Genomic DNA, 23,056 nt, shown 5'->3' on the forward strand with positions numbered 1-23,056 from the left:
GAGATGGTTGCTAATAGGAACTTTTATGAACTGTGAATCACATGCAGTAGGCCTATTCTCTTCACCATAAGAATAATACGAATATAAACATTTTGCCATGTATTCTTTCGTGTTTGTTGCTATCTCATTTAAATCCTGTCTGCCTATTAAACTACGAAACTGGAGTGAGACAACAGCAAATGCGGAAGAATATACATATCATGTCATGTTTATATTTGTATTATTCTTATGCCTAATAGTGAGACAGTCAGAAATGAAGCACGGCAATTGACTAGATTTTTAAATCTAAGATGACTTCTAATTTCTGTTCAGAATGTAATGTATTAAAGAGGTGTCTGCAAAGATTTTCAAACGGAGAAAAATTTTCGCTAAACTCTCGTTCAGAACATCTATCATTCTTGTTGATCATTATCAAAGACAGCAGCAGTGTAAGTAACAACAAATAGCAGTCTCTTGCCATTGTTTTGCTAATGAGACGATTCCTCTCTTATTTTATTTTTTTTATTGTAAGCGGCGGTAGCGCGCACAAAAGCAAGCCATACCGCGAGCGGCGACAGGCCGTAAACACTCGTTATCAGAATGTGACAAACAATGCATGACACATTAAAATAATGCATTTTCAGCTTAGAGTGACGTAAACACCTATAAAAAAGAGAACGGCATTTATCAGATCAAAGAAAACTAGGCAATCGATTCAAACCAGACGAAGCATGTGAAAAAGGAAGGATACCCGTGTAAATACAGATGGAGCGCCTGACGCATAGCAATGGCTACCTGGTAAAGCATAACTGCTAACCTTAAGACTCGAACTAAACTACTGTAGCTGTATCGTCATTCGTTCGACCTAAATTGAGTCTTATATTACAATGGACCAACTTTGTTTCGATTTGGAGGTGCGGCCTAAAACTTTTCTCCCCCCTTGAATTTAAAGTCTCAGATTTGAGGTGCGGCCTAGTTTCGGGAAAATTTTTTTCCTTGATTTCGAGTCTCATTTTTCAGGTGCGGCTTAGATTCGAGTAAATGCGGTACATTAAAATTTAAAACTACATGTTGCTCTTGTATATATAAAATTAATGACTTGCAAATCTCAATCTGCTGCTTAAACAAATTTGATGAGCATAAATTTAAGAAAGTAAAGGTTTGTACGTTTGGAAGGACCCTTTGTCAGATTAAGCCAGTAGCAAATGTTAAGAACAGGCCTTCGGCAGCTTTAGGCCACAAAATTTAGGGCATTAAAATAAGTTCTTGACAAAAGCACTTTTCTCAATTTAATTTGGTCAAAACTAGATAACACTAGTTAAATCATTGTGTGTAAGCAAATCATTCTATGTCCCATGGTGTTCCTTAACTCATTTTAAGGCACTTTAAAGTAAAAAAGAACTTTCTCCACCACATTTGGTGATCATCAAAGACAAGTAATTGCATAAGACTACCTCTACGTGTAGGAAACAAGATTCCAGTGAATTTTCAGTTAAAGGGTTTATAAAACTGCAGTTCCATTCGCTCATGTCTATTTTGGGCAGCTCAGCACACTACACCAGTTCATTTCCTGGGCTTTCTTCCAAATCGTTTGGATAAGCACTAATAACAGTGGGAGTTCTTTTCAAGATTCCTTCTGCTGTCAGACTTTAATTGCTGAAGTATTCCAAATAGTCAATGGTTCACTTCCTTGCGTTTAGCTAATGCAGACAGCACATAATCAGTAAAGGAACACCTGGATTTCAAAACCACCATACAGCAAGACCTTCAGAGGTGGTGGTCCAGATTGCTGGAACCTCTTGATACCCAGTAGCACGTCCTCTTTCATTGACGCATGCCTGTATTCGTTGTGGCATACTGTCCACAAGTTCATCAAGGCACTGTTGGTCCAAATCGTCCCACTACTCAATGGCGATTAGGTGTGGATCGCTCAGCGATTGGTGGCTCATGTCGTCCATAAACAGCCCTTTTCAATCTATCCCAAGCATGTTCAATGGGGTTCATGTCTGGAGAACGTGCTGGCCACTCTAGTAGAGCGATTTCATATTGTCATCCACGAAGATGAATGCTCACCAATACGATGCTGATATGGTTTCACTATCAGTCGGAGGATGGCGGTCACACATCATACAGCCGTTATAGTGCCTTCCATAACCACCAGCGGCGTACGTCGGCCTCACATAATGCCAACCCAAAACAGCAGAGAACCTCCACCTTGCTGCATACATGTCTCCGAAGATTGTCTGGTTGGAGGCATATGCAACACTCATCGGTGAAGAGAATGAGATGCCAATCCTGAGCGGTCCATCCGGCATTTTGTTGGGCTCATCTTTACTGCAGTGCATGGTGTCATGGTTGCAAAGATGGACGTCGGGAGAGAAGTTGTGCATCATGCAGCCTATTGCGCACAGATTGAGCCATAACACGAAGTCCTGTGGCTGCACAAAAAGCATTATTCAACATGGTGGCGTTGCTGTCAGGGTTCCTCTGAGCCATAATCCGTAGGTAGCGGTCATCCACTGTATTAGTAGCTCTTGGGCAGCCTGAGCGAGGTATGTCACCGACAGTTCCTATCTCTCTGTATCTCCTCCACATCTGAACAACATCGCTTTGGTTCACTCAGAGATGACTGGGTACTTCCCGTGTTGAGAGTTCCTGCAGACGCGAACTAACTGCGGTATTGACCATCTAGGCATGTTTGAACTACAGACAACACAAGCCGTGTACCTCCTTCCTGTTGAAATGACGAACTGATCGGCTGTCAGACCCCTTTCATCTAATAGGTGCTGCTCATGTGTGGTTGTTTACATCAATGGGTGGGTTTAGTGACATCTCTGAACAGTTAAAGGGACTGTCTGTGATACAATATCCACAGTGAACGTCTATTTTCCGGAGTTCTGGGAACTGGGGTGATGCATAAACAGTGTATCCTGTGTTAAGGGTTTGATCAGACTGCAGCAGCGAAGTGCTAATCTCTTGGCAAACATTCTAGAATTTGATTCCAAGAAAGTCATTAATCTCTTTTCCGACTAGTTGATTTTTGAAAGTAGTCTGTAAGCCAGATTGTGACACTACTTTTTTGTCCATGATATTGGATATGGTATCCAAAATCTGCTTGATAGTGGTAAAACCAGATAAGTGGCTTCGTAGCATCTGCTCGGGCTGACCACGTTGTGTCCAACAACTTTTTCAAATCTGAATTTTTGAAATAGTTTATTTTGGTGCTTTCAAAATAAGATACCATCAATAGGTATAAGTGGAAAAACTGTGGTTATGAAATTTAGTGAATGCCTGTGGCGTATTTATTTATCTTAATTCATTCTTTTAAGCCACAGTGCTTTCCATTTATGTTACTGGCATTGTCGTAGTTTTGCCTGTGACAGTCTTTCATAATCTCGTTATTTTCATGTAAAAACCTAGTTAGCTTCAGGCAAGTTTATTTGCGTTTCTTAAATTCGTAAATAATATGATCCTGTATGTATGACTCATTTAGAGGGATAAATTCGTCACATGTTTTCAGCAAATGACATACGTCTGTTTATTTGCACGAATATGTATGTTTTGGGCAAGAAGCCAAATTTGCCTATTAAATCTAATAATCTAAGTAGTTTCCCACAGTTCTGTAACTATTTTCTCACATTTCCACAAACAATGGTCCACCAGGGTGGATGGCTGCACAATGTGAAACCTGACACCCAATCCTAAACCACTATATGGGTAGTTTCAAATACGCAATATTGGTGTCTCAGTGACAAATCTTTTCTGTATTTGGAAGTAAATTAAGTACAGTGATAACATTTTATCATCAGATAAAAGACTGATAATTTATGATCTTCTACAGTTATTAAACAGTAGTATTGTGACCTATAAGTCCACAGTGACTGTCAAAGAGAACACAATAAACGCAGGAACTGCAAAACTCAACACACTACACGATAATAGCCTATCAGCATGAAAACAACCTTTACTTATATCAAAAGTACAGTAAGGAAAGTAAACACACTTAGAAGTAATGAATGACTGAAAGGCTAGGCGCAAATTGAGAAGCGTATAGCACGTGTGACGTGACACTAGACTACAGCGTGACACACGCGGGTCCAGCGCATATTGCGACGCGTACACCGTACTTCGCACGCGCCGACTGGCGACGCTCTGCGCTGACTGAACCGAAGTGCGCGCAACCTCTTATCTTTCTCAAACGATTTTACAGAAACTATTCTTTGAAAATATATTTTTGCCTTACTTGTAGCGTTATATGTCAGCTTCGTGCCCATCACCTCGCTAATGACCATTATTGTGATGTACACATTTTAGTAAGACACTACGCAAAATTCAAAAAGTTTGCAACGAAAATTAGGGGTCGCTATGATTTTGCGTTTGGGGCGTATTACACCACATGTTGCGTATGAAATTTAGCTAACATGCTGAATTTTTGTTTAGACTTGGGAGGAGGTCTCTATCTGCCTCCGATCTCGAGAAAATGGATCCCATGTAGCGCGCTCACTTCCGATCCCCCGCGAGAATGAAATACTCGCAACATCTCTAGTATCTCCTAAACCGCTCGAGACATCGAAACGAAAGTTTGGCGAATGATAGCACATAAGGAGGAGAGACTTTTGCCAATTATTAAACACACGGAACTTTCTTATCTATGGCGATATATCACTACTTCTTTATTTATTTCACTCCAGTGACTGTAATTTTTGAAGAGTTATCGACAGCTAGCGAAACAAGAGCTTTCTAGTATGAAAATAAACATGAAATTTCTTCTTTTATGTTACTGCAAACCGATACTATGCGGTTTTTCGAAAGCTATTGAGCTCTGTAATTGTCAATTACTTGTTTAATGAGGCCCTACGTTTCGGAATTCTGTCTCAATAGCTGCTGTGAGATGAGTTTGGCAAATTACATTGTGACAAAGAAAGTACAATTAAACCAGTCACAAAGAGAAATGTGGCCTTTACTCATAAATGGTAATGCTTCTTCGAATGCGAAAAGGTTAACAACTCACACAAAAACAGATTGGCAATTCTGTTGGAATTTTGGTGGAATCCCCGTAACGCATCGTATTTTTAACACTGAGCGACGGGAATGGAAACTTGCCAAAGGATTTTATCCCTTCTCTTGATCTGAGCTGTATTAAAATAATGACGAGCGTTCCTTCAGGCGGAATGATAGGCACATGCCAGATACTGTTTACTCGCCTAGGGCTTGCCAAACTGACAATGCGTGATCGCGAATAAAATAGTTGTTACTGAGAAAAATAAACAATTGATCTGTCGCACAACACAATGGTTAGTGTATTGTCAGCAGCGAAGGATAATGCGCGCGCAGGAATGCACAAGTTAGCCAAGTGTGCCTTGTGAGATGGAGTTCGAAAAACATTGTCATGAAAGTAGATCTGCCTTTGTCAGCAGCACGTTTCAACAAATTAAATATATCTAATCATAACACTCTTTTAGGATATTCCTACTTTCGTAATAATACCGACCATTTTCTTCATTTGTGTAGCCTGTTGTTGTATAATTAGTTTATTAATGCTGATAATGTCCATGCAACAATTGAAATGTTTTTTCTCATCACGGTGAACCAATTAAAACATTGTCATTTGTGACTGATTTTCGACTGTTTCTAGCTTGCAGTGGGAATATGTTGTTCACAAGCATGTAGTACAGTGTGTCGTATTACATTATTACATACATATCAGAGTAATCACAGTGAAACTTCTATACTTCAGATCTTGGACGCTTTTTACCACAAGAACAAAGGGATCACACCTGTGGAGATTATCCCTTTCTAAATTTTTGTAACAGATCGTACAGATACGCTAGCTTACTAGGCAGCGAGAATATAACCTTGGTTTACTTTCCTGCCTTGATTCTTAATCACATGATTTTATAATATTCCTTGCTTCCTTATTCACTACCCTCTGTCCCTTCTTGCGATCTGAAAACATCACGGAGGCATATGGTGCAAATTCCAGCGGCCAATGGCTCATCAGTTACTGAAGTATACATTTTTCTTGACAGAAGAAAAACAGAACAAAACTATGCAAATATAAATAACAGGAAAGTATAACGTGCTAACGAAGAAAGCTGGAGCGTTTAAATGGCGAAAAACGAAACACTATCCAAAGGCAATAAAATTCAGTACACAGTAAGGCAAAATTTATCGTATTGGCAATACTACTGATATGCGCCGTTCCGATGTGAGCATATGGCTGGGCTACTTTTCCGCTCCCCTCCTCAAATTTCCAACGATGCTGGCGAGGCAAGCGCGACGCGCGGCGCGAGAAACTGTGCCTCAACCACAACGCCGCGCGACCTGGCGCAGGCGCGTGTCGCGTCCCAGTCGCGTCGCGTCGCAATTTGCGCGGTCCCTAATAGTAGATTTAAAGTACGGTATTCTAGCTCATTATTAAGAGTAGCCTGAACATCATTTGGGAATTCCTGTGCTCTTGTCAACTTAAGACACACTGAATGAAGCACTAACACTCACTTTTGCAAATGAGCTAAAATTATTACTCATTGTCGGTTTGGACACCACTGTCTTTCCACTGGATGATAGGTGGAATACCATTCATATCTAACTTAATAAATTTTTTATGCTCAGGCACGGGGCTTGTGGCATTTGCTAGCTCTTGCTACGTGGGTAATCTGGCACTACATGGACCTAAATCCCAATTCTTAAATGCTTAGTGTATCTGTGGAATGGATTCAAGTGTCAGTATTGAGATGTTTTACGCAGATACAAATTTCTGAAATAACAAACACACACACACCTCACCCTCACTTCCTTCGAGATAAAGAACGCAGACAAAAAGGCTACAAAACAGCATTTATTCTTCCTGTTACAGCAGTGCTTGTAAAACCTTTTTGCTCAAGAGCCAATACTGACACTGTAGGGCAACACCTCTTGCCTCTTGGTTAAGGGGTGGGGGGGGGGGGATGGAGCCTCCCAATAATTTAAGAAAATTATTTGTTATATTATGATTTGTAAAATCACAAAATTATGTTTGATTTTTTATTTTCCATGTTTGACGATTGTTACCTTTTAAAATACAGTCAGTAATGAATGAAAACAAATAATTATTACAGTAGTAAGCAGGTTAACTGAAAACGAATGGTGTGAATCATGATAGTGTTGCGGTGGTGCATGCACACTTAGAATTTGTTCCGGTGTGCGAACCTTCGGGTAAAGTCTGGCACTGGCGGGCCAGCGGTGCGGCCGTGGCGACATCAAAAGGTCTGGAGCAGAAGCGACTGGAACCCTCCGCCTCGCGCCGCCTTGACGCTTCGAGACGTTACAATGCTGCGGCTGTATAAAGCTCATCCTGCTGTCGCAGTCATTCAGTGTGGATTGTTTAGTTCAGAGCATGATGCAGACATGTTTAGTGGTCAGGCTTTAGTGTCTAGTGGACTATTTTATAAGACTATATTTTATTCGTTTTTTAGTCTCTTAGTGTATTATGAATTAAGTTTGCAATGGATAAATTTGTTACCTAAAAGGCACGCTTGGAAGTTGTTGATACTGCATGTCAACCTCCAACAATTATTCTGGCGTCAATTGCTTCGTCATCTTCAGGTGAGAATTGTTCACGGCTGAAACCTGGACAATCTGGTAACGGAAGATCATTTCAGAAGTCTTGGTTGATTTAATATACATGGCTAGAATATGAAGCACTTATCAAAATAAGTTTTTTGCAAAGAGACAGATGCTAAGTCTATTACGATATTAAAAAAAAAAAAAAAGGATGCACGTACTTCCTTAGGGTTTTCTAACTGGAAAAACGCTTTGGAATAATTCTTTCTTTATGAAAATACGTATATTCATAAAGAAGGTGTTCTGAAACTAAACTCTACCACTAACCAAAGAGTGCCCCCCCCCCCCCCCGCCCCCCAATGGAATTAACAGTTAAGATAGTAATATGAAGAAGGCCGTTTAGCTCTTCAGACAATTTTTACTACCGTGCAGTTTCTATGCCGACAAGGACAAGCAATTCGAGGGCATGAAGATGTAAACTCTAAATTTTTTTCAGTTGTTGGAGCTCCGAAAGAATGACATACTTGAGTTTAAAGATTAGTTAGGGCGTTCGGGGTGCAAGTGGATGTCCCATGATATTCAAAATGAGATCATTGATCTACTAGGAAAGTCTGTGTTGAGAAAGGTATTGGCTTCAGTCAAGAAGAATGAACATTTTTCTATTATGGTTGATGAAACAAATGATTCTTTGAGTCAAGAAAAAGTGTCATTTTGTATTCGTACTGTCGCTGATTCCTTAATCATCGTCGAGGACTTTATTGGCTTATACACGACCCCCCCAGCACTGAATCACAAACTCTGTTTAGTATTTTAAAAGAATTTTTGCTTGTCTTGATTTGTTAATGGATAACTTAAAGAGGACAGTGCTACGATGGTGCCTCGAATATGAGAGGTAAGTTCAACAAAGGACTAAAAAAGTCAGTTTTGGATGTACAACCAAAAGCATGTTATGTGCACTGCACTGCTCACAGTTTAGGCTTGGCAGTTGTAGACAGTCTGCACCATCTTACGTCTAGGTGAGGGATATTATGGCTTTAGCCAAGGTCCTAATAAACACCTTAAGGCCGGGGTCACACGAGCGGATTGTTTCCGCAACGGTCGACGGCCTGCGGCTAGACGCAGAGTCCTGTAGCCATGCGGCTAGCTGCGGAATGTTCGTGCGGGAAGCCAAATAACTAATCATCTATTTTGTCTCGAAAAAAATTGTTTCATGTAAACGAAGGAAAGCTACAGCCGTCCATGTAGTTAGTTTATCATTAAAACTTATACTTTTCGTGTAAAAAAATTAAAAACCACTGTTTTGTAATTCGTCCGTGTTCTGCGCTACGCAATCTCTCTCATTCGATTGTGAGGAAACTATTCGACGAAAAAAATTTATTTTTACGCATGTTATAGCCTGATATCACAGCTTGATAATGAACTGGTTTTCTTTTCGCTGCTGCCAATGGTTATCGTGATACTTCATAATTAAGTAAAATACAGCGCATATTTTGAAGTTTGCAGTAAAAAATGTCGCTGGCTACTTTGCGTTTGGTGCATTTGAGGTCGTATAATGCTGCTTACGAATTGTAGCTAAGATATCGAAATTGTTTTTAACACTGGAAGGAGAGCCATATCTCTTTCCAGTCTCGAGTAATCGAGTGATACATACGAGGGCAGTTCAATAAGTAATGCAACACATTTTTTTTCTCGGCCAATTTTGGTTGAAAAAACCGGAAATTTCTTGTGGAATATTTTCAAACATTCCCGCTTCGTCTCGTATAGTTTCATTGACTTCCGACAGGTGGCAGCGCTGTACGGAGCTGTTAAAATGGCGTCTGTAACGCATGTGCGTTGCAAACAATGGGCAGTGATCGAGTTTCTTTTGGCGGAAAACCAGGGCATCTCAGATATTCATAGGCGCTTGCAGAATGTCTACGGTGATCTGGCAGTGGACAAAAGCACGGTGAGTCGTTGGGCAAAGCGTGTGTCATCATCGCCGCAAGGTCAAGCAAGACTGTCTGATCTCCCGCGTGCGGGCCGGCCGTGCACAGCTGTGACTCCTGCAATGGCGGAGCGTGCGAACACACTCGTTCGAGATGATCGACTGATCACCATCAAACAACTCAGTGCTCAACTTGACATCTCTGTTGGTAGTGTTGTCACAATTGTTCACCAGTTGGGATATTCAAAGGTTTGTTCCCGCTGGGTCCCTCGTTGTCTAACCGAACACCATAAAGAGCAAAGGAGAACCATCTGTGCGGAATTGCTTGCTCGTCATGTGGCTGAGGGTGACAATTTCTTGTCAAAGATTGTTACAGGCGATGAAACATGGGTTCATCACTTCGAACCTGAAACGGCGATCAATGGAGTGGCGCCACACCCACTCCCCTACCAAGAAAAAGTTTAAAGCCATACCCTCAGCTGGTAAAGTCATGGTTACAGTCTTCTGGGACGCTGAAGGGGTTATTCTGTTCGATGTCCTTCCCCATGGTCAAACGATCAACTCTGAAGTGTATTGTGCTACTCTTCAGAAATTGAAGAAACGACTTCAGCGTGTTCGTAGGCACAAAAATCTGAACGAACTTCTCCTTCTTCATGACAACGCAAGACCTCACACAAGTCTTCGCACCCGAGAGGAGCTCACAAAACTTCAGTGGACTGTTCTTCCTCATGCACCCTACAGCCTCGATCTCGCACCGTCAGATTTCCATATGTTTGGCCCAATGAAGGACGCAATCCATGGGAGGCACTACGCGGATAATGAAGAAGTTATTGATGCAGTACGACGTTGGCTCTGACATCGACCAGTGGAATGGTACCGTGCAGGCATACAGGCCCTCATTTCAAGGTGGCGTAAGGCCGTAGCATTGAATGGAGATTACGTTGAAAAATAGTGTTGTGTAGCTAAAAGATTGGGGAATAACCTGGTGTATTACAATGCTGAATAAAACAACCCCTGTTTCAGAAAAAAAAGTGTTGCATTACTTATTGAACTGCCCTCGTATTTGCGCTTGGCCGCAGCTGCCTACGGCGCGCCACGCTCGAGGCTATTCTCACTCACAATGCAGAGTTGTGCCGTGTTTATTTTCCGCATGTCGTCTATGAAGGCATTTACAGTCACACTTTATGTTAACGTTGCATCGTTAAGAGGCTCATCACTTTAAAAGTAGAAAAAGACATTTGCAGATTCAGGTGCAGAGTTAGCTATTTGCTGAATGTGTCATTTTTTCTTGTCTACACTGTTTCATTCATGAAACATTAAACAACTATAATCAACACAATTTTTAAGAAAGTAAGTAAAGTCGACCTGGTAACTGCTTACCTTGCGATTAAATGACAATAGAGACGAGAAAAAAAATACACTTTTCATTCTAGTACAGCGCAAAATGTTCTTAGAATAAAGATAGTTCGCTTCGTAGCCGCGAGGAGGCCAAGCAAATAGACTGAATTGTTCTCTCTTTCTTTTTTTTTAAGCTGGTAGTCGCGATGGATGCTCGACACTGTGCAGTAGTGGCATACGTAGGGTTAAATACTGAAAAAGAGAAAAATACACCGAAAGTACTGGGTGCATCCAGTAGTGAGTAGTCGGTTATTGCAAGGGGCGTTTTACGTTATATTTAACGAGCTACGAGAGGATGAAATGAAATTTTTCAACTATTTCCGAATGTCTTTCTCAAGCTTCGATGAATTACATCGCACGATTAGAAGCGCATTACAGAAGCAAGACACGAACATGAGACTCGCTATACCTTCAATGGAAATGCTGGCTATAACTTTAAGGTAAGTGAATTCTAATGTGTAAGTATCCTGTCTCAGCCAAAAATTATCTCAGCTAAAATTAAAAAAAAAAAAAAAACAGTAATGTCTAGCACTAGTTTTAACAACACTTTCATTTCAATTAAAAAAAAAAAGATAATGATTAGGTCAATAAACGAACAAGTTTAATTCTCTTTTCTTTATTGATATTGAATGAAATGTTACATGTAAATCTGTCTTTTGAGGATAAGAAACATCAATTAACTGTAAATGAAATTAACAGAATGGACATGCGAAAAGGGAAAGTAACTCCTTTTAATTCACTTTTCTGCAAAAACCCTCTACTCCAAGAGTCAGAATCAATTAACTCTGGTGAAATAGAAGGCGATTGTTCTCTATACGTCAGAATTCTTTCAGCTCGATACTGTTGAGACTGCATCTGCACTAATTGAGGAGCTGCACGCTGGTTGTACATATTTCCTTGTGTATGTAATGTTTGGAAATGTCCTGGGCTTACTGCTTGCGTTGGTGCATGTTGCATAGGTTGCTGACACACTGCATAACAGCCATGAAATGGTTGCGATTTAGCGTTTCAGATGCGCTGAAGTAGGCGTAAAACTTCCATACGGAATTCTAGTTTTTGATCTAAATCAAACTTACGCAACGTGGGCAACAAGGAATCAAAAAACGATTTATCTTCGTCCTCAGCGGACGGAGAACGACCTGGAGGACTATCCAGAAATTTGCATAATTTAGCTTCAAGACCTGTTTTCACACTTCTCACTTTCGTTTTCTTTTGAGGAACTGATGAGCCTACTGAAATCTGCTCAGGTGTTGAGGCGTCAACTGATGTTACTGGATTGCCGGTGTCGTCTTCTGCCAGGGAAAATTCCAAAGGATGTTCCAAGTGCTGAATTTCGTCTTCTGGTAGACTTGAAACTGAATCTCTTGTTTCTAAAACAGGCGCTGTGGCGTTCGCTGTGTTATTCAGTGGTTTGGCATTTAACTGATTTGAAAATGGAAATCTTATTTTATTACATTGAGTAATTACTAAATAATTTTTCTCCCGGCTAAAGATTTGGTCAAGTTGCTAAAGAACCCCAAGTTAACTTCGTGTTAAAGTGTTGTCTGTAAGTTGTGTAAGTGTAAGTGTCACTAAATCACAGTTCATACAACAGATTCTATACAACTATTGATTATGATGGAAATAGTTATCTTCGGCAAAATGATCATTAAAACCACCGAATATCAGCCGCGCACAACACTGACGTATGTTACCTGAAACAATATTCTTCGCAACTCGTGCGTAATTAATTCCGGCTTCATACATCAGCTAGAAAAGTTTCTTGTAAGGATCGTGCTATGAGCACTGTTTTTAAAGAACCAATCTGATTCGAATTATTTTCATTAAAATGTGTTCGGGACCACCGGTGCACATTTAATTTTACACATTCGTATTACGTTCGGCATTTATGTCTGCAGAGTTGTGTAATTTCAATTTGCAGCTGAGATAATTGTTAAGATGGCGGCAGACAATTGATAGAGACTTTCTATTGTTAGACCAAATAAGTAAGTATTCGAAATGCTTATTAAACTCTATAAACTCTACTTTCGTATTGTGCACTATTTAGACTTCATCAAGCAAACATTTGATTTGTTTCTAAGGAAAACACAGACAAAAACGCGATACAAATCGCTATCATCAATGGCTGCGCTCGTTGCAGCGGAAAGAAATAATTAACACAGATAATGCTTACTGAGAGAGGAATTAAAGTTACAAATAATTATTCACTCATATTTATAATATTAGTGAACTCTATTTTCAAGTAATAATTAACAAATAATTACAATTTCTTAACAGACCTCAGTTTGATATGCGTCCACAACCTACAAAAGGCAACCAACAAAAGGTAAAAACAAAGGAAGACAAACGCAGATCATAAAAGGAATTTACAATTATCATTGTCTTTGTATGATACACATCGATATGTCCAATTACATCATAGAATATTATATAAATAATTTTTATCATCGTTTTCACTGTTTTTCATACGTCGAATAGATAATGTTTATAACTGTTAGAGGCATAATTTCCTCTCGTCGCACTGTAGCCAAAAATTTATCACGTGGATGTTACAGTGCCAAGAACCCCAGCTGGTCAGCGTATACGTATTTTAATATTCTTACTGATTCTGAACCAGATTTCTTCCTTTCCTTACATATTTCCGATAATAGTCCCTAATGTTACGCCACTTTTGCTGTGCCTTCTGGCCTACAAAGGAGAAAAAAAGAAACGGAAATTTAACGTAACTTTAAAATCTTTAACATCATTAAATAATGACTAAGTATTGAACGTAATTTTTATACATTTATAACTTTGGTTTTAGGTATTTGGCTACTGGTTGTCACTTAGTTGATCTGCACTATACATACAGAATATGCAAGTCAACAACCAGTGACATAGTGAGGAAATTGTGCTGTGCGATTTGGGGCTGCCTGCGTGACAAGTGTCTGCCTCAGCCAACAGAGGAGGAGTGCAAGAATATTGCCAATGAATTCCAAATCCGTGCAAATTTCCCAAATTGCATAGTGGCAATCGATGGTAAACACATTCGGTTGGTCAAACCTAAGACGAGTGGTTCACTGTTTTATAATTATAAGGACTTCTTTTCCATTGTTCTTTTAGCAGTGGCAGACTCAGATTATAGATTCGTTTTTGTTGACATTGGCTCGTTTGGAAAAGATTCAGATAGCACAATTTTTAAAAAATCTACCCTGTGGAAACGTCTGAACGGCAATACATTGTGTATACCAGAGCCCTCTGGCTTACCAAATGCCACTGGGATAGTTACACCGTATGTGTTTGTTGGTGACGAAGCATTTGGACTCTCAGAACACGTACTACGACCATATGGTGGTAAAATGTTGACACGCGAGAAGAGAATTTTCAACCACCGTTTGTCACGGGCTCGTAGATACGTTGAATGTTCCTTCGGCATATTGTTGAACAAATGGCGCGTGTTCCCAGCGAGCCATGAATGTGAAATTGGATTTTGCTCTTGACATAACAAAAGCATGTTGTGTTCTGCATAATTATGTGCGCGAGAGAGATGGGCACCAAATTGAAGACACATTTATTGTGAATGGATTTGAGACTGCAACAAACTTGGATGAAAGAAGATGAAGTGTGTCAGCAATAAGAAACAGAGACGTAATGGCAAATTAGTTTGTAAGTGAGGCTGTTAAAGTGCCTTGGCAGGACAGCAAAATCTGAGGTGTTACATAGAGCAGAAAATGAACTTTTTTATGCATTTTCCTTAATATTTACAGTTTTATTAATTTTATTGTTCTAGCTTGTTATTATCGGTAATTACACCTGAGACTTTATAAAACTAACTAATCAGCTATAGTTGACTCTTTCATACACTATCCAGAAACTCGTTTGAGAGCAGTGCTTACTGAACCTGGTTTGTTTAATGTTCTATTTTTAGTGATTTATCACTCTATCCAATATTGTAACTGTCCAAGGCGATCATGTGGCTTAATTCATGCGATGCAAAAGAATCGATACCATTATTACCAATTCTTGCATATTATTGTCCAAATATGCTGTTATTTTCTATTGTTATATTTGTGCATTGTTGTTGCATTATCAATGTGTAACATGTCAACGATAATAGAAATGCAGGACTTTCTCAGCACTTATCATTGTTTAGCAATCTCTAAACAAAAATACTTATGTTGCAATTCAAGAGTGAACTTTTAACCAATTGTATTATTCTAATAGTGGACAAAAAACTTACCAACGGATTTTTTCTCTGTGCTTGAAAGATCTACGAAATCATCGAATAATGCACAGCAGATTTCATGCTATGCTGCATCCTTCTTATTTCTGTCCTTGTATGCCTCGGTCCTTACATCCCAAATACAAGGCCTTTTTTCCACTTCCATTATCAGAATCTCCATATCTATTTTCTCAATGTCTAGTGGTTACATCGTGGAAGTCACTTTGTAGTCACACGGAACGGAGCACGCAACTGCCTGCTGCAAATGGCCACTCTACTCCGCTCCCAGCACTGACTGCTGTCAGCTAGCCCTTCTCCGCACACCTGTCGCACCGCCCGTGTGAAATGCCCAATTGATTCTCATGGCCCATAGCGCTGCGCGTGCCGCAGCGGGTTTTCCGCCTCGCTATGGGCGATGAGGCTGGCAAGCGGCAAAATTCCGCAGCCGCACACGTTCCGCCCCGTGTGGACTGCTGCATCTACCCCATGCGCCATAGCGGTGCGGTCATTTACCGCGCGTCTGACGTTCCGCAGCTATTCCGCTCGTGTGGCCCCGGTCTAAGGGAATCCAACAAGAGGATTACTTTCCAGAAGCATATGCTGTGAGACTGCCAAATACCTAGCTAGTCTATGAGCCCTTTGTCCAACTCGATGGACTATGCGAGCTTCTAGTAGCTTGATAATACTGAAAAACTTTGAAGAACAGAGGCAGGTTACAAATGTGCAGGCTACCTTGAGTCAATGGTAAAATTAAAAAAAGACTCATTTCTTTTTATGTCCTAATTCCCATGCAATGAATCCAGTAGAGGCTTTCAATGAAAAAATTCAGTGCCCTCACTGAGTGTTGCTGATCTGGAAAAAAAATATGAGGGCTTGATTTGTATATTGAATGGAAGGTGTGATAGTTTTTGAACACTTTTGGGAATTATGTTTTTTTTTTTTTTTTTTTTTTTTTAAAAAAAAAAAACTTCACAGGATGATGATCCTACGCTTCCTCAGAATCTAAATAGACCAAAGAAGTACGAAGGCAATGAAGCACACTTTCAAAACCCAAAAGGAATACTACACAGCTATTAACAGTGAAGTTTGTGAAACAGTGAAATCTTTCGTTACTGAGTGGTTTACTTTAACTGGACTTGCACAGGCAGGTCATTGCAGTTGGACAAGAGTGCTTGCTTTTAGTAAACAGAGGTGAAACAAATTTGGAAAAATCAACTGAGTTTTTCAAAAATGACCTAGACGTTGAGAAACTGTGCTTACACTTTAATATGTTAGCTGATATCGCAAATAAAAAACAACCGGTATTGAGAAAAATGTGTGATGTAAGAAACTACATTACACAAGAGCCTGCAGTTGGAGAAATGTTATGTGATGTAGTGAAGTGCATTAAGCTTCTCCAAGTAGCTCCAATCACGACAGCAACAGCAGAATGGTCATTTAGTGCCCTTAGACATCTGAAGTCATATCTCCAATCAACAATAGGACAGAAGCAATTGAATGACTTGGCTGTTCTTCATGCCCACAGAGATATTTTGGGTGAATTGGATATCTGACAAGTCATCGATGACTTCATATTCAGTAATCCAGTCAGACAGTCGACATTTGCACCTTTCTAAAGACACTCAGTCCTAAAAAAGGCATTTAGAGCAATATTAAAAACCTTTACAAAATAGAGAATTAAATACGTACATTATGTTTAATTTTCAGTTTTGAAATATTAGTACTGTATTAGTTATTTACAGACTTTTTGACTGAAAGTATTAGGCATACTACATTAACTTTACTAAAGTATTGACTTTGAGATATTATTTTTATTTAATGAACCCTGAGCCTTATTCAGAGTAAGCTTAAATTAGCTATTTCACTTATTAATCAAAGCATTATTACTGTGTGACAGCAATATTTTATGTTTTATTCTTTTAAAGATAGTTTAGGATTTATTTAAATATAATTTCAGTCTTTTCAGAGCTATATACTCACTGCTCTGTTAGTCTATAAGCATGATTATTACTGTAAATTAAATTAGCTTTTTACGAAAATACCATGCATGTTTGTTTTGTTTCTTTTTTCAAAGCCAAAGCCAAAAAATGTGTCAGGCTTGTCGAGTTTCCTGGAGTGTCGAGAGTTCAGTCTAAAATGCTTAAAGAAACTTTAAAACTCACTATTTTTCATCTAAAATTTAGAAAATTTCCTGGGGCGAGGCCCCCCCCCCCCCCTCCCCAATATTTTTTAATATGTCGGCACCCATATTGGGTGGGGGGGGGGGTGGAGGTTAAAGTGGCCACTCAAAGGGAAATTGAATTTTCACCAAACCTAGGTTACTGATGGAAGCTTACCACTTAATACATTTCAAATCTACATGTAAGATATCACACCTAATTTTTTTTAGTGAAAAAAAAAAAAGGTGATGTAAAGGGACTAAAAGCATTTTTCTGAAGGCTAAAATAGTGACGATGGCCACTGCCATTGCAGCAGTATCCCATGTCTCTTTCTGATTTCTGGATATATCTTTTTCCCCAAATATTAAAGCCAAGTGGTTGCAGCTGATGAACAGAATTTTCAGTGTGTGTGTGTGTGTGTGTGTGTGTCATGGGTCAGTTTTACATTGTACTATGCATGTCTTGATCACTTTTCCCAATTGGATGCTATGATGTCATCCACAGATGATGTTTATAGAAAATGGGGATCTATTTATTTGGAGGACAAAACACGTTGTTCAGACATGGATATTGTAACAAGTAAGCTAACAATTTTAAACATGGCTGACAGCAGCAACTGTGCATAAAGTCTCAAGGCTTATTACAATACTTTCTGTAACTGATTGATTGTGTACATCATGATCTGCCTTACATCAGATAACTCAAGATCAAAGTTTTTATTAAAAAATAACAGAACAAGCTTTCACTTAGTCTCACTGACAATATTGGTGATGTATTATCAGAACCTTCTTGACTACTACTCAGCAGGCAGAAATACTGTTCTAGCAAAAACTATGCAATAATTACTTTTCTGTCCTGGGCACTTAGAGGGGCGTTTGAAAAGTCCGTGCAAAGTCCGAGAGATGGCATCATCGGCGCATATTGAAGTCATGTTTAGTTAGTAGTAATAATAATAATAATAATAATAATAATGGTTTATTTGTCCATAATAATCCTTGGAAAGAATGCACACCAAGTTTCAGCCATATTGGTCTATTTCTTTGTGTTTTGAAATCGTGTGAATCAAGGAAGTCGAGTGGTTGTCAAAAAATGGACGAAAAAGAATTTCGTGTGGTGATTAAAAATTACTTTATGAAAGGCAAACCACCTCAGGAGACTAAAGAGAAGCTTGATAAACATTACGGTAACTCTACACCTTCGATTAGAACAGTTTATAAGTGGTTTCAAAATTTTTGGAGTGGCCATATGGGCACAAGTGATGCTGAACGTCTTACATCCTGTGGAGGTTATGACTCCAGAAATCATTGATAAAATCCATGATATGGTGATGGATGACAGAAGAGTTAAAGTGCGTGGGATTGCGAGTGCTGTGGGCATCTCGAATGAACGGGTACATAATATTTTGCATAAACATTTGGACATGAAAAAGCTATCCGCAAGATGGGTTCCACGATTGGTCACGCTTAACCAAAATCGGAATTGTGTGAAGTGTTGCAAGAATGGTTTGCAGCTGCTCAGGAAGAGTCCACAGGACTTTAAGTGTCATTTCGTTACTGTTTAAGAAACATGGATACATTACGGTACTCCTGAGACCAAACAACAATTTTTGCAAGGGATAATCCTCATCGCCTATCTGAAAAAGGGTAAAAGTATTACAGGTGCATATTATTCACCGTTATTGGGCCGTCTGAAAACCGAGCTGCAAGAAAAACGCCAGCGACTGGACCGCAAAAAAGTCATTTTCCATCACAACAATGCACCAGCACACACCTCAGCAGTTGTGGTCACAAAATTAATGGAAATAGGATTCCAACTCATTTCACATCCCCTCTGTTCTCCAGACGTGGCTCCCTTGGACTGCTATTTGTTCCCCAATTTGAAGAAATGGCTGGTGGGACAAAGATTTTACTTCAAATGAGGAGGTGATTGCAGCAACTAATAGCTATTTTGCAGACTTGGACAATTCCTATTATTCGGAATGGATCAACAAATTAGAACAGCATTGGACAAAGTGTATAAGTCTAAAAGGAGACTATGTCGAAAAATAAAAAAGGCGTACTCCAAACACGTAAGTACTTTTTATGTTTGCACGGACTTTTCAAATGCCCCTCCTACTTTCTCCTATCGGTCTTACTATCAGCTTGAAACCAACATAAATTGTTAATGAGTAACAGTAATTGCAATATGAGACACAATCACAAATGTTTACTGCATGCCTTTTTTTCAACTCATTGCATTGTATTACAACAGCCTTGATTTCATTTCATATTATGTGCTACAACCATGTACCACGCTTGAAATTTGTACCAGAACAGCTGAATGCGGTTGTGCACTTGAGTTGTCAGCATTGGAAAAAAAAAAAATCATCATCTCCCTCTAATGTGGTTGTGGCCGTACTGGCTATCCCTTACACCTTAAAGTGTTACCATCTCTGTTAGCATTTTTGTTTGTTACTGAACAAGAAAAATAATCTCTTAAGACATTCTTATTGCTAGTTGAAGTTTTTGGATTCTGGTGTTAGTCACTAGAAGCGTATTATTACACACGGTCCAGTCACATTAATATGACATGAACCACCACACGTTTGACATCAAGTGTGCTCAAAAGTGGCAAAGGGTGGAAGCATTTCCAAGATGGCTAGGTTTGTAAACTGCTCGAGTGCCACCGTCGTCGTATACTGTGCTTGGCAAAATGGTGCTATCTAAAACTGGCGCCAAGACAGCTGTGGTGCATCACAGGCCATACACAACAGGGGTGAATGATGGCTGTGGAGGTGAGTGCAACAGAATACATGTCTAACTGTTGAGCAACTCACCATCTAGATGAACCAGCGAACCATTCAGTGAATGTTGCTACTTATGAGCCTCCAGAGCTGGAATTTGCTCACCAATACTACAACTGCGTGTTCAACGAGTGCTTAGATGTTGCCTTTTCACTTCAATCACATTTTATGCCCTATCAGACAGATGGCTGTTGGCGTGTATGACGTGAAATGCCTAAAAGCAAACACACTGCAATTGTCAAAAGGGTACAGGCTGGAGGAAGGAGCATTAAGGTCGGATGGGGGGGGGGGGTGATGGTTTTGTTTCTGTCCCTGGTTGGTGATCTCGTTCTGGAAGGTGCAATAGAATCAACACAAGTATGCACATATCCTTGGGGGACCATGTCCACACCTAAACACGGTTCGTTTTTCCTCTGAACCATGGCATCTGCCAGCAGGAGTATGTAACGTGTCACACAACTCAAAGAGCATCGGTATGAGTTTATTGTACACACCTAGCCACCAAATTTAAACAGAATTAAAATTCAGTGTGACCATCTCCTTCGGGCTGTACACGCCATGAATCCTCAACTGAGAAACATGGTGCAGCTGGCCATGGCATGGAGTCAGCATGGCTCTACATTCCTGCCAGTACCTTCCTGCCTGTCTCAGTGTTCTGTGCTGCTAAGGATAGTTAATTAGGCTTTTGACAGTTGGTCACATTGTCACAGGACAGTGTAAAATGCAGCTGAGAACTGTAGGCCACAAATACACAATTTGGTTCACATGCAGGCTGCAGTTTGACAACCTCTGATTTACAGTGTCCCATATTCATTCCTTACTTCACACAGTACAGAGGTATTTCATCAATGTTTTACTCATTAATCCAGGACCTTTCAGAACTTTTTAACATATTAGCATTAATCAGGATAAAGTGGAAAACCTCAGTTAGCCAACATAAGAACTTCAGATATAATTTTACTTTATATTGATTATGTCATTAAATTATATACATTTCCCTTCAATAAATGGTCATTTACATACTTTTACATTGTATGTGTGTCTAGTGTCATACCATTTTCCACGTATACATTATTGCAATCTGCCATGTTTCTTAGCTTCATAAGATATTAACAGAAAACTACTTCGTCTTCTTAAGTCATTTGTGATGGCAATTATACATTTTACACGTAATGTAATGTAATATTAGCAAAAATTGATGATATTAATGGTGATGATGATAACAAACATTTGTACAAAGTAAACATAATCTTCTGAATTATTTACATTATGTGCAATATCACAATGATCTAACTACACTTCTTTATACTTTGTTCAGTATAGTTTCAAAAGCAACTAAACAGCTGTAGCCCAGAAGTTTAACAAACTTCTGTCATGGTCTTGCGCTCCCAGTGCTTGCATCAGATTGGTGACATCCTGTGTGTGGGCTGCTAGGTGGTGCACCTGGCTAGTTATCTTCGCTATGCTGTGTAAGAAAAGAAAGTCTTGCAGGATTAGTTGCAAAGAGAAATGTGCAGTGAAATTATTTCTCACTAGAACAGGCACTTAATTGAGACAACAGAGCTGTCTCTCTCAATAAAAATCAGTGATCATACCAGTTACCTAAGAGTAAAACTATGGTGTTTTAAAATGCACATGAGAGTTTTAAGGCTTTTTACATTTATTACATTCAACTTACAATTATGACTAATCCATCAAATCAAAGAGCAACTCAGTTTTTCTTACATGTTAGCACCATTCGTCACACAACACAAACGGAGACAATAGGTGAGTTTTTCCTAAAGCTTGATCAGTGTGTCTGGAGCAATTATTGAATCAACTGCTTCAATCCTGTTTCTTATGTTTGTTAGATCAGCTGGTAGTGCACATACACGGGATCCCTTATGAACTATAAAAATGGCATGGCGTCAGATTCGGTGAGCATATATATGTGAAACGAGCTCTGTCATGTGGCCCCTTGCAACCAGTAACAACATTGTTTATCCAATCATGTACTGTGTTATGCCACTGAGGTGGTGCAACATCTTATGGTCAATTAAATTCCTGAGTTCAGCTTCTTCCAATTAAGGAAAGAGACACATTTCTAGTACATCCAGATGAGAACACCAGCTACAGTTGTTTCACTTAAAAAGGAAGGCCCATAAACTTTTGTCAGGATATGGCACAAAAAACATTCAATTTAGGGGAGTCTTCTTGCAACTATACCATCTAGTGGGGATTTGCTGACATCCAGATGTGTGCATTATGTGTGTTAACATTTCCACTTAGGTAAAATGTCAATTCATCAACGAAGATGACATTATCCAGAAAATCATCTTCACCATGCAACAGTATCTCATTTGCAAAGTTGGCATGTAAATCATAGTCTGTAGGCTTTAGAGCTTGTAACACCTGCAAACGGTAAGGACATAGATGTGTCTCCTTAAAAGTCTTCAGACAGATGTCACTGGAATTGCTAATATACGACTAGCCTTCCAGCACATGTGACAGACTTTCATACATTAAGCATGTTCCTCAGTCACTCTTGGTCATCCTGTACTCTTCCCTTTGCAAACACAGCCAGTGTCTTCAAACTGATGATACCATCTTCGGATAGTGTTATTACTTGGAGGTTTACAGTGGAATGCAAATGGCATTGTAACAACAGGTTCAGTCCCTGCAAATTGTAAAATACAAAAAGCTCTCTGTTTAATAGTCACCATATTTGCTTTTGCACATTCTAATGGAAGACAAAGGAAAGAGTGCATGTGCACAGGCATAAAAACTAAGGTGTTTGAGTTGTTCTTCCATTTGATGTATTATTTATAAGCTGAAAACAATAAATTCAACGAAGCCTGAAAACGCCTAATTCATTTTGAAACACATTGTATAACATTCTTTCAAGTGTATTTCATACGGTTTTCTGTAATGGGATTTACTGCAGCTTGTCTCTACTGTGGTACTGGAGAACTTATATTTGATTCCTGACAGCTTACTACTATTATAACCAATCCACCAAGTGTGTTATATACCAAATTAATTATCAGATGTGCAAATTATTTATTATATATCCCCCATAAAAATATTCCAGT

General features: G+C 39.4%; 1 protein-coding gene across 4 annotated transcripts in view; it reads right to left on the minus strand.

Moving 5' to 3' along the window:
• Window positions 1-20,929: 20,929 nt before the first annotated feature.
• Window positions 20,930-23,056, minus strand: part of LOC124607155 (folliculin) — a 163,792-nt gene continuing 161,665 nt past the window's right edge. For all 4 annotated transcript variants that reach the window (XM_047139367.1, XM_047139366.1, XM_047139369.1 and 1 more), the window contains one exon: window positions 20,930-21,450. In XM_047139367.1, the coding sequence (XP_046995323.1) occupies window positions 21,321-21,450 (130 nt within the window). In that variant the 3' untranslated portion in view covers window positions 20,930-21,320. The remainder of the gene's footprint in view (window positions 21,451-23,056) is intronic.

Source organism: Schistocerca americana, chromosome 3, assembly GCF_021461395.2.
Source record: "Schistocerca americana isolate TAMUIC-IGC-003095 chromosome 3, iqSchAmer2.1, whole genome shotgun sequence".
Taxonomy (NCBI): domain Eukaryota; kingdom Metazoa; phylum Arthropoda; class Insecta; order Orthoptera; family Acrididae; genus Schistocerca; species Schistocerca americana.